Source organism: Sceloporus occidentalis, unplaced genomic scaffold (assembly GCF_023333645.1).
Source record: "Sceloporus occidentalis isolate IW3139 unplaced genomic scaffold, rSceOcc1.0.p SCAF_3, whole genome shotgun sequence".
In the NCBI taxonomy this organism is placed as follows: Eukaryota; Metazoa; Chordata; class Lepidosauria; order Squamata; family Phrynosomatidae; genus Sceloporus; species Sceloporus occidentalis.
Window position 1 is genome coordinate 82,120,833 of NW_028316983.1, and position 13,142 is coordinate 82,133,974.

The 13,142-nt window shown below is 43.7% G+C and overlaps 1 protein-coding gene across 2 annotated transcripts in view; it reads left to right on the top strand.

Annotated features, from left to right (window-relative positions):
• Window positions 1–13,142, top strand: part of PCSK9 (proprotein convertase subtilisin/kexin type 9) — a 37,420-nt gene that overhangs the window by 14,900 nt on the left and 9,378 nt on the right. For both annotated transcript variants that reach the window (XM_089515235.1, XM_089515236.1), the window contains exons 4-7: window positions 969–1,102; window positions 5,719–5,860; window positions 7,563–7,759; window positions 9,810–9,993. In XM_089515235.1, the coding sequence (XP_089371361.1) occupies window positions 969–1,102; window positions 5,719–5,860; window positions 7,563–7,759; window positions 9,810–9,993 (657 nt within the window). The remainder of the gene's footprint in view (window positions 1–968; window positions 1,103–5,718; window positions 5,861–7,562; window positions 7,760–9,809; window positions 9,994–13,142) is intronic.

Consider the following 13,142-nt stretch of genomic DNA (forward strand, 5'->3'; position numbering starts at 1 on the left):
GGGAGAGCAGGCTGGATTGTCACTATGGTGCGTAGGCAGAGGAGGGACTCTAATCTTTTGCTTTTCTTGAGGTCCCAGTTAGAATGCTCCCTATTCAGGAGGTCGGAGGAGCGAGTGTGCTTCTGAATTTGAAGCAGGGCCAAAGTGTATCCAAAAAACATACCCCCAACCTGATACCTAGATTTTAGTCTCCACTATATGGAATGGGTGGAGATGCACATGCACGTAGACACGTCATATGAGCTACACAAGGATAATGTCAGCACTTTTCAAACTTGGTCCTCCAATTTGTTTTAGACTTTAGTTCCCAGAATTTCTGACCTTTGGACAATCTTGCTGGAGCTTCTGGAAGCTGAAGTCCAAAATACCTAGAAAACATGTCCAGTTTGACCCTAATGTGATTTCTCTGTGTTTTTGGTCTCAGATGTGGAAAAGCTATTTTATACCACAATTCCCATCCGTCCCAGTCCAGCATGGCAATTGATCATGTTGGCTGGGGAAAATTGGGAGCTGAAGTCCAAAAAACTAAACTTTTCCAAGCTCTTTTCTGATTAGATATTGCTGTTAGAATAAGTTAACAGTTTCTTGAAGACTTGCACAGGCTTCAGAATGTGTTAACTTACATCTTGATTGTGGAGGCACAGTCCACATCTCACCTCTGAGCTAAGAAGATTTTATACTGGCCTCCTGACACAGGAGCACAGGAGTCAGTTCATTTCAAACTGCTTTCCTTCGGCAGAATAGAAGAGAAACTCATGTTAAGTCTGATTTTCCTTCCTTTTCATGGGCTGTTGTTTACTGGACAGTTTACTCATAAAATTGGATGAGCTCCCACTGGAAGTTGGTCATGCAAGATAAACATCCTGTGATATTGGCAGGCAGGCAGGGATGGCAAAAACTCCTAATGTTGCAGCAGAAGCCATGTGTACACTTCCTCTTGGCATGACTGACTGGCAGTCTCTCCGCAGATAGAGGTGACCTGGTTGAAGTGTATCTGCTAGATACTGGCATCCAAAGCAACCACCGGGAAATAGAAGGTAGAGCATTTGTAACCGATTTTGAGAATGTCCCAGAAGAGGATGGCACTCGCTTTCATCGCCAGGTATGTCAGCATTAGACAGCATCAGCTGTCCTATACAGTACTGCTTTTGAAAAGGAATAGAATGAAAAACAAAAGTGGATGTTACAGTTTCGGGAGAGTGTCTCACAATGGGATTATACATTTATTAGGACCATCAAATATGCCACAGAAATGTAACTCTTCTTCAGTTTATTTCATATTTATAAAAAAATAGGGATGAGAGAAGAAACTGAAAAATCCAAAAATTAAACCAGAAATTGTGTCCATTAGGTCTGTTGTTAGATTCAGTATCAAGATGTGTTGCTATTAGAATAAAGATTATACAACACCTTGAATCCTAGACTATTTCAAGGAGGTTTGCTGGATCAGTGATGGTGTTTCATCATAGTTAGGTATACAGTCCTCCCTCTGTTCTCGCAGTTTTGAAACTCGCATCCCTTGCTTATGCGCGAGGGATGAACAGAGGGGGAAACAATGGGGCACATGCCCAAGGCATGTGCCCGCACACTCTCGCAGCTGCACACCTATATTCAAGCCAATGGAGCTTGAATATAAGCAAAACTCAGTTTTTGCGAGGGCGTCTGGAACAGATCACTTGCGAAAAAGGAGGGTCGACTGTAATTAAATTTCTGGGTTTCATCAAGTCAGCTTCATTGTTTTCTTCATAACACTGCACTTGTGGAGATCTATACTGAGGTCTAATGCAACTTCCCCCAGCCTGGTGCCCACAGATTTATTGAATTATTGTTCCCATTATCCCCAGCTAGAGTGACCTTTATCTGATCTGGAGGCATGGGAAGTGGCCAAGTTCTTATCTGAAGCTCAGAATGGTGTTAATTGTATGGATCCTGATTTCACTGATGAATTCATCTCAAATACTGATGTACATAGTAATTTCAGTAGAAGAGTTAAAGGAAACAAGGTCCCATGTGCTGCTTATGGTCCACAAACTTTATTATTTTTAAAAGCCCAATGTGTTTCAGCCTTGCCACAAATTGGTCTTCTTCAGGGGCTATTACCAGAAATTTCTGGAGTTGCAGTCTGTGCTCTCAACAAAATGGACACTCTTCCTTCTAATACTTCCTTCTAATACTCAGAGTGTCCATTTCGTTGAGAGTGCAGACTGCAACTCCAGAAATTTCTGGTAATAGCCCCTGAAGAAGGCCAATTTGTGGCAAGATCAAAATGTGTTGGGCTTTTTAAGATAATAAAGTTTGTGGACCATCAGCAGCATGTGGGGCCTCATTTCCTTTAACTCTTCTACTGTACATAGTAATTTCAACAGTGAGCTCAGCTGACTGTAGTCTTTTACTGTGTCCAAGATGCTGAGGCCTTTTTTTCCCTGGCCAACATCTTCATCTATCCCTCTCTTCCTTAGTCCAGCAGCCTGTGTGAAGTGGGGAAATCTTCCACTATGATGTTAGTTGTGCATATTGCATGGAGATTTCCTAATGTGGTTGTGCTACAGTGGTGTCATCTTGGATTGGATGTTTTATGTGCTGTGGAAATTTATGCACATACTCATTTTTTGCACTGTCTCTGTCATTGCAGTAGCATGGCCTAGAGTTCTGGGGTTGCCTTCTTGGGTTGTTGGGGAGATAAATCTCTAGTGTTGATCAGAGATCATCCTTTATTTGGGATTAGTGCAAACATCCCTTTGGGAGAGTGTAATGAAGCTGACTGATCTCAGCTAGTGTTTGCAGATAGTAGCCATGCTTCACTACATCCTCTCCTTCCCTATTCATAGAGGAAGAGGAGCAAAGCTCGGTTCTGGACTGAGCACCAGGTGAAGAAGCTCCAACCAATGTTTTGGCTGGGGACCTGAAACTATTGAAGTCAGTCATGCCAATGGCTTTGGGCACCTTGAGGGATTGTGAGGGTGAGAATTTCAGTGCCCCACCCCTTTAGTTCTCCACTACTGGCTTGGAGCCAGCATATCTAGAGCCAAAGGATAGTACATTTCAATTAAAATTTGTTAGCTCCCCATTTTTTCCTCTCCACATTTGACACCCAATAATGGGCCTGATGACCCTTTATGTGTGCTTGTGGAATATTTCTTCTAGTATCATTGATCAGTTTCTTATGTTTTACTTGTTGCCATGTATACCCTGTGTACAGTTACTGTGCGCTTTCTCTTAGGGCAATTTTCACGTTGAACCTGAGTTTTAGGTCTTACATATTTAACTCAAATATACAGAAATATTTGAATGAAAATGGTCCACCTTTAATAACTAGTGGCGATTTCACTCCTAAAAAAGAATATGACATTTGCCAGTTATAAAGGACTGGTGTAATTCAGTTAGTAAAACAAAAAGGCCTGTGGAATTTAATTTGCTTTTTATCTTTAATAGCCATTAGTCAGGGACGTAGCTAGGATTTTAGGAAGGGGGGTCCAGACTAAGTGCCACTATTATAATGGGGCTTGAGTGCAGCAGCGCAGCAGCACAAACCATTCATTTTTCTAATGCAGGGGTCGGCAACCTACGGCCCGCGGGCCGCATCCGGCCCGCGGGCACCGTAGGAGTGGCCCCAGGCCAGCCCTGCCGCCGATTGCCGCCGCCGGAGCACCCGTTCCCCGCCCCTCAGGGCCGGCCTCTGCCCTCCCTGAGGGGCGGGGAAAGCGCCGGGGCAGCCGGCGCCGGCCTTCCCCCCGCCCTGTGGGGAAGCCTTGGCCCTCCCAGAGTGTGGGGAGAGGCAGTGGCGCCGGGGGCCTGGGGAGAGGGAGGCGGGGGTCCCCCTCGTCCTTCTCCCCAAGCCCGCGGTTGTACCACAACCGCGGGCCTGGAGAGAAGGAGGAGGGGGTCCTCAGCAGGAGGAGCAGGGAGGAAGGAAGGAAGGAGCAGGAGAAGGAAGGAGAAAGAAGAAGGAAGAAGAAAGGAGCAGGAGGAGAAGGGAGGGAGGGAGGAGGAAGAAGTAGGAAGAAAAGAGGGGGAGGGAGGGAGGGAGGGGAGGAATGAGGAAGAAGAGGAGGAAGGAGGAAGGAAAGAAGGAGCAGGAGGAGGAGTAGGAAGAAGACATGCAGTCTTTCTGAAGGTGAGACAGTGTGACTTTCCAAAGTGCATTTCTGTGTATTTTCAGTGCTTTCAATGCTGAAAGGTGTGCTTTTACAATGAGAGTGGTAGTGATGATGATATGTCAGTTTGTGGGACATGCAGTCTTTCTGAAGGTGAGACAGTGTGACTTTCCAAAGTGCATTTCTGTGTATTTTCAGTGCTTTCAATGCTAAAAGGTCTGCTTTAACAGTGAGAGTGGTTTCGGCCTTCCCCTTTGGCCGAAAGGGCCCCTTGGAGCCCGTTCGGCCGAAGGAAGAGGCCAAGGAGGAGAGGGCAGGCACATGCCTCCTCCTCCCCGCGGGGCTTTGGCAGCCTTGAGGTGTCCTTCGGAGGACACCTCAGGCCTGGCAAAGCCCCGAGGACAGGAGCAGGGGCCGTGCACCTGTTGTTCCTGCCCCTCATGGGCCCCTACTGGTTCTCTGGGAGGCAGCTGGGGGCCAAGGAAGGGCAGGAGGAGCAGGCGCGTGCCTGTCACCCCCTCTCCCAATCCCCCCACTTCTAGCTGTCTCTCAGACAGCTGGAGGTCGGGAAAGGGAGCAGAGAAAGCCCCGCCCCAGAGGGTGGAAGCTCCACCCCAGCATGTGGCCCCGTCTCCAGAGGGTGGAAGCTCCACCCCTGGTATGCGGCCCCGCCCCCGGAGGGTGGAAGCTCTCCCCCCCACTTCGGCCCCCCAGTTGTCTGAGGGACAGCAACCCGGCCCCCGGCTCAAAAAGGTTGCCTACCCCTGTTCTAATGGAAGGGGGGGTCCGGACCCCAAGAACCCCCCCCCCTTGGCTATGTCCCTGCATTAGTACTTAGGTGTGTAGGTTCCAGGGAATAATAATTAGTTAATCTATTTCTACCCCACCCTGTATCAGAAATATCTCAGGGGTGCTTATACATAAAATGAAAAACAAACAAGTTAAACAGTTTAAAACAACAACAATAATAATTTGGACACACTAAAAAAACATGTTACAACAGATTAAAGATTAATATTTTTAAACTATGTACATCAGTGTTTGAGATGGATCATCAGTGAGGCTCAAAGGCCTTGATGAACAGCCAAGCTTTTAGTGGTGCCTAAATGAAATCAGAGTTGGTGTCACTTGGGCCTCCACCATGGCTGAAAAAGCCCTTTCCCATGTCCCAATATTGACCTCACTAGTGAGACACAATGAGCCCCCCAATCTCAATCTTTGGGCAAGAACATATAGGGTGAGGCGCTCTCTCAAGTGTTGAGGTGTCATGGTGAATACCAACATGTCTTATTTCTGCAGCAGAGGGTATAAATCAAGAACTCTTAAAGCTACTAGAGGTTGCCTTAGTAGGAGAGACCCAGAGATTATTAGATTGGCTGGAGTATATGCATAGAATTGGTGTAAACAAATGCTTGTTTATGAGAGAGAGAAAGCAAGAGAGGGAACAAATGTATTCAGTTCTTTACAAAATTACGATGTAAAGAAAACAGCATTTTGCCCCATGGGGATCAACAGTGGGGCATCAGTAAGCAGGTGGGCATAGGGGCACCAAGGATTATTATTTGTTATGTGTGTCTGTAGATTGGAAACAACTGGGTAGTTACACTTTTGTGCTCTCTGGCAGGCCAGTAAATGTGACAGCCACGGGACTCACATGGCTGGTGTTGTGAGTGGAAGGGATGCTGGTGTTGCTAAAGGAGCCAGTGTTCGCAGCCTCCGGGTCCTCAATTGCCAGGGAAAAGGCACTGTGAGTGGCACTCTGATTGGTAAGTAGCTGCTGCCATGGCAAAGCTCAGCTCTGGAACTTGATCTGCAGAAGACCAATAAGATTCTTAATGTGTATTTAATTTATATAATTTATATTCCTTTTTTCTCCTGGCATGGAAGCTCAACAGCATGCTTTAAAATAAGATACATGTTTTTAGAAACCCTCTGTTGATACATTATACTTTATACACAATACATTATAATGATACAGTTAAGTAAACTACCATATTAAAACAGCAGTACTTTAAAATGATGTAAAATAATTTAAAAATGTGACAGTAACAATAAACAATAGCAGTCCCCCATTAAAGGGTCTATTTGCATAGCTAATTAGGGGGTATACAGATGGGGAAAAGGGGATGGTGATATGCCGCCTCTTTTTGCCCCCGACGGAGACCACAGCAACCAAATGGCGTGGCCTCCTGGAGTGGGATATAAATCTTAGGGTGTTTGCGTGGTGCCATTGGTGTCCTCGCATGCGCTGATGACACCATTTGGATGCTACGCTGTGTGTATGCCATCATGACGACCCTCGTGTGGATGTGGGCATGTCATAATGGTGTGGTAGGGCTCACGAGTGTGCGGATGTTCCACTCTCCCAAGCCCTAAAATCAGCCCCAGGCCAGCACTTTGCGCCAGTCTGTACCAAGCCTATGTTAGCAAATGTCTGTTCAAATAAGAATGTCTTCACAAGTCAGTGGAAGGAGAGCAGGGAGACGGCAGCCTTGTCTCCCTTGGGAGAATATTCCACAGCCTGGGAGCAGTCATTGAGAAATCCCTCTCTTATCTCTTGCCCAAATATGAAGGTAGTGGGACCAAAAAAAAGCCCCCCCCCCCCCCGAAGACCTTAAAACTCAAGCAAGCTCACATATGGAGATATGATATTTCAAATAGTCTGGAGCTAAGATGTATAGGGTTTTGTAGGTCATAACCAGCACTCTGAATTGCAGCCACAAGCAAACAGGGAGCCTGTGAAGCTGTTTCAGCAAGGGAGTTACAGCTGTTGCTAATCTACCACCTTGGGAAATAATCTAAACGAGTCTTAATTAGAGTGGAACTAGACATTTAGCCTGGTTCTCATGAACTTGACTCTTTATCTTATAGCTGTTTTAAAAATAAATAAATAAGAGACCAAAATTTACTTTGGGCCAAAGCTTTGGAGATTTTGACCAGTGGCAACTACAGCTTCTCACAGGATGCTTCTGGTGTTTTGCTTTCTTCAAGTCATGTCTGGGATTTGCAGAAACAGAAGTAAAAATTCCGTTGAGACACTATAGATAAAGGATAGTATTTTATGAAGACTCCCATACTCAAAAAGCTGTAATAGTGGTGAATCTGGTCACCCACCAGTTATCTAAATATTTCAGTGGCCTCTCTGAAAAACAGCATCTGGTGGATAGATCACATAGACCAGCATGGTATATATAGACTCCAATATGAACATTTATTTTTTATACTATAAATCAGATTTCCCTAATATGCAGCTGCATTGGATCAGATAGAAACAGAAACTGAGAAGACATTTTCATGTCTTTGTGTGTTTCATTCTAGAACAGATGAGTGTAGGAAAGCTCTTTCATTCGTTAAAAGCACATATGCTCTTCTTTTGCTTCAAAGAATATAAGCTGTGAAAGATACACATTTTACTTCTCATTTGAATGAGGCATGCTCCAAACATGTTTTCACCCCTCTGCATAACAGGATTGGAATTTATTAAAAAGACCTTGGCTATCCAGCCCTACAGTCCTCTGGTAGTTTTGCTCCCCTTGGCTGGAAGCTATAGCCACATTCTCAATACAGCCTGTCGTCTGATGGTCCAGTCAGGAGTGGTGATCATTGCTGCAGCAGGAAACTACAAGGACAATGCTTGCTTATATTCACCAGCATCAGAATCAGAGGTATGTCATGGAGTATAGCTTCATCCATAGTTCCAGGTAAAGATGATTCAAAAATGATTTTTGCACTTCCAGCTCATCAGTGTCTGCTAGATAAAGGATTCAGAATATCTGAAATGGGTTTGTTCAGTTGCTAGACATTCACACAAATCCTTCTCCCACCCTTTTCCTAAATAAAACTTTGGGGGGTGTTGCAGGACTAGTCATATGAAATCTCTGCACACCCCAGCTCCCATTGCCTATGGTGGTTTATCTGTGTCTTAATAATAATAAATAATAATAATAAAATTTATTTGTATCCCGCCCCTCTGAGAACAATCGGGGCGGCTAACAAAGTTAAAAATACAGAACATATAAAATCCCTAATACCCTCCCCTCCTTAAAAAAGTATTAAATCCAATACAGTATTTAAAAAGGCACAAAACAAAAAATACACAAACAAACATACAAGTTAAAAACTGACCAAAAAGTCAGCAACATCACACCCGCAAACAATCAGTGGGAGCAGCAGTATCTTTCCCAGACATTCTTCTAAGGCCGGGTTCTCTATTCTGGGAAGGCCTGCCGGAAGAGATCCGTCTTAACAGCCTTTTTAAAGCTGTCTAAGCATGTAAGTAGACGGATCTCATCCGGCAGGCCGTTTCACAGTCTGGGGGCGACGATGGAAAATGCCCTCTGGGAGGTAGTCAAAAGCCTAGATGTTTGTGGCTGAAGTAGGCCTCTCCCAGAGGAGCGGAGTGCGCAGGGAGGATTATAGGGGATTATAGGGGAGAAGGCGGTCCCGGAGATAGCTTGGACCCAAGCCATTTGAAGATCTCCATGTGAAAGAGACTTCTTATAACTCTTCAAATGTACAATAGCGCAAATAGAAGAGAGATCTTTCCCACTCTGTCTGAAAGCACACTGGATGGGAAGTATTTTTACTATGAACATCAGCAGTGTGAGGCCCATTTTTCTGGGCAAGAGATAGGAGCTGGTTCAAAGAGCTGGAGCCAGGCTGCTAATGGGGGCAGGTTATAGAGATCACACAATGCCCCTGTTGAAACAGCTCCACTGGCTGCCAGTTTGTTTCTGGGCAAACTCAAAATGCTGGTGATGACCTATAAAGCCCTATATGGCTCAGGTCCAGGCTATTTGGCAGACCATATCTCCCTATATGAGCCGGCACAGGCTCTGAGATCCTCAGGGGAGGCCCTTCTCTCCATGCCATGACCATCACAAGCATAGTTGTTGGAGACATGAGAGAGGGCCTTTTCCATGGCTGCCCCTTGACTGGGGAACGCCTTTCCCAGGGAGACCAAAATAGTCCGTTCTTGGCCTTCCGCCAACAGGTGAAGACCTTCCTCTTGAGACAAGCATTCAAAACAGAAAGCTTTTAAAGAATGAGCTGGGTGTTATATTGTTTTAATGTGTTTTAAACATTTTTATCTTTTTAATCTATTTCATAATTTAACATGTAATTTGTTTTAATTATTGCAGTAATTTAATTCTGTTTTAATGTACTATTTTTGTTTGCTTTGATTTGTACTGTTTTTTTAAATGTTGTAAGCTGTCCTGTCTTGGGAGAAAGGTGGGATAATAATAATAGTTTGAGCTAGGACTAGGACATTGAGAGACCAGGATTTAACTCCTGGCTTGGCCATGGAAACCCACTGGGTGCCCTTGGGCTACTCCCGTTCTCTCAGCCTCAGAGGATGGCAATGGCAAAACCCCCTCTGAAAAAACTTGCTAAAGAAAATCTCATAATAGGTTCTCCTTAGGGTCATCATAAGTCAGAAATGACTTTAATGCACACAACAACAAAAAAATTTAAATGTGTATTGTTGAGCAATCTGATAGTAGAAGTGATTAGCCAGGAAGATGATGGCTTCCCCTTTGCTGGAGAAATAGAGGTTGGACAGCCATCTTTTCAGGATCCTTTAGTTTTGGTTTCCTTGCACCAAGGAGAAGATTATACATGGCCTAAAAGCCCCCTCCATCTCCATGATTCTGTTGTTACAATTACTAAATACTTTATTCAGTTCTGACAGTGATAAATGTTGTATTATTACAGGTTATCACTGTTGGAGCCACCAATGTCCAGGATCAACCTGCTTCCATGGGGAACTTGGGAACCAATTTTGGCCATTGTGTGGATTTGTTTGCTCCTGGAGATGATATCATTGGTGCCTCCAGTGACTGCAGCACTTGCTTCACATCACAGAGTGGGACATCCCAGGCAGCTGCACATGTAGCAGGTAAAAAAACATTATAGTAGAATGTTAAGAGTCCAGAGAGTTGCCCAGTTCCTGTTGCTTTTGATAGGATTTCCACAGGGAGAAGTATGAATGGCTATGTATCTTTTGAGTTGTCTTTTGGTTTGAGAGAAAGGGATTTGACCTCTGCAGGTTAGAAGGAAGCAAAAGGATTGAAAACATAGACCAGAGAAGATATTGAGAGGTGGAAACAAAGGGCAGACATAATGTGGAGTCCCCTCTCTCATTAATCAATTTATACAAGTGTTGGTGCTTCTTTGTTTCCAACAATATGTATGCGTAGAGTGTGCATGATGAAAGCATAATCATGACATGCCTTCTAGGTTCCAATTTATTTATTTATTTTTTAAAAAATGGGGCAGTGCTTTTGCTTCAGCTGAAGAGCAGTGGTTATATTGGTTTTCAGTGAACAGAACTATTCTGAAGAGTCTTGAAAGAGCATGACAATGGTAACCTGCAATGTTAAGTAAGGTCACTAGGACTAAGAAAGCCACTTCTTTTAACACAACATGAGAAGTAGAATGGTGATGTGTAAATGTGAAGCCATCCTGTGATTCCATATTGCACCTTCACACACTGAATGGTGAAACATGTGGCCTTGACACAATACTGTTGTATGAAGTGACTGACTGGCCTTTATGCCACAAAATATCTCTTTCGCATGCTTGCATTCTTTTTATTTCTATATGTAAAACTTTAGACTCATTTGGCAGCTTCATGCAAATATCTTTATGCCTTGATTAAGCAGCTGAGGCTGACAGAGTTCATGTTATGGTCTGATAATGACATGCCTTGTAGGTTGTGAGGCTTAAGGCTAAGCACAGTATGGAGTTAACTGCTGCCAACACTTCTCCCTGTTAAGTGGTTATACACATCCTGAAGGGTGCCTGTGGATTGTAAAATATAGGTCTTTTAAATAACCATATGCAGCTTGAAGGAGCTGTGTGTGTATGAGGGTGGGATTATTAAAATACACAGAATACCCATGAAATCAGGAAACAACATGCACTGGGGAAGAAGGTCCCGTATGGCTGAATAATTTGTATTTTAAACTATAAGTAGAAATGAAATTTAGCAACAAAAAGCAAGACTGCAGAATAGAAATGGTTTGTTGCTGGTTCCCTTACTTTGAAGAGGAGCTGCTCCATTACTTCCATGGAGAAATTGGCCTTGCCATCCCTTTAGGCAAGCAGGCAGCACAGTAGTAGTAGTAGTAGTAGTAGTAGTAGTAGTCGTTGTCGTCTTTGGGAAAGTCTTTGTTCAGATCAGAGCCCTTGTGTCCACACCAAATTTTAGATGGGCCACAGCTGAATCCTGTACTTGCCAAGGAATGTACTTCCATTGAACTTAATGGAACCTACTTCTGGGTATACATGCACGGGTTTTCATGGCAAGTCCTTTTTTTTCCTGGAAAAAAAAAGTAACCATTTATTACAGTGTGGATGGCTAAGATACTAAAATTAGAGGATGTCATTGGTCCTACAATAAAACACTCTTAAAAACTTGGCAGAAATGTCCTCCCCAGCTTCTTGAGGGTGTTTGGGGGAATTTGGGGGCAGAAATTTGATTTTTTTGTGTGGCTTGCAATGGGAGTGCAGCCCTCCATGTAAGCTAATATACCCCCATAGCCTTCAACAGTTATTCATCCTTGTTGTTTGCAAATGACTTAGTGAGGCTGTTCAGGATAGGAAAACCCAATGTAGTATTTTAAGCAATGTAATCAATCCCTTTTTGAGCTTTAATCAGATTTTGGCGTGATAAGGACTTATTTATAGGTCTGCTGAGTTGCTTAAAATGTTTTAAACCTTTGGATGAATTTCCTATTATTATCTTCTCTTTTCTGCAAACCGTCAGACTCTATTAAGTCATTTTTGGCCTAGAAATATAGCAGACTATGGGACACTTTTGCGCCTCATTGATTTCAGTGGGAGAGATTTAAGCACTTGTCTTCTATTCAGTTTCAATGGACTTCTTAAAAATAAATATAAATTATATGGGTAGGATCTTCAGTTAGCTGACTCCTGTCTGTACTGGAGGAAGAGATTGTTGTGGAGATCTCTGCTGATTCCTTCTTTTTGCTGCACTTCTCAGGAAGCTGCCCACGAGGACCAGGGCTCCTGTGGAGAACCAGGAGTGGTTGTGGAAGGGAGTGCTTCTTAGGCTGTTCGGCGTGGGAGACTAGAAGGGTTTCCTCCCAATATACCAGCTACTACTGAGAGTTTGGTCAGAGTTGGCTGAACTGCATTCCTTATTTCTTTCTTTTGTATTGCCTTTGTTTCTTCTGCTCATTGCAGTCTTGTGAATGGCTTCGATACCTTCTCTGGGGAAAAACTAGTGCACTTGGAGTGCCTTTTTTGTTTTGGGGAGGGTCACAAGACTCAATCCAATTTTTTTATCATGACATTAAAGATCAAGCATTGAAGACTAGATATATTAAGCTAAGTCTCTGCAGAACTGGTTGTGAAGAACCAGACTCTTAGCACTGCACCCTTATCTTTGACTAAGCTTTTGAGCAAGGCAGTGGCTCCAGATTTGGCTTTGATGCTGGAGACACTAACATTGGCCTAAGATTTGGGAGTGGACATGGTCCCAGCTTTGTTGCATGTGTCGTGCCCAGTGTTGGACCTGAATTTCTGGCCATTGGGATTATCTCTTCCTTGTCTTTGAGTAGAGATAGTGCTGACACTTCTCAGAAGCGTTCTCCTTCCTCTGTTGGATACTGGTGTCTTCCATAAACATGAGAAGCCCCTTCATTCATGGAACAGTTTATCTCAAAACCTGTACTTGGGTGCGGTGTACCCTAGATTTCACTTTTCCTTTCAGAATTATTGAATATTGAATTATTGAAAGGCAAAATACCTGCTTTACAGTAAGTTTTTAGTACTTTACATGAAGTAGTGGGCCTTATAAAGCAGGTCCTTTCAAAGATACATTATGACCATTTATCATAAAGCCAAAGTGAGAGAGTGAGTAGCAGAGAAAATGAAGAAAGAGTGGAGGAAATAAGTTTGCCCTTTTCTTTGCTTTCAAATACTGTTTACACCCTTTCAAGTAATTTGGATTAATGCACCAGGAGTGAATGACAGAGAAATTTCATGGGCATACTCGTTTTAGTCTGAATTTAAACAGAA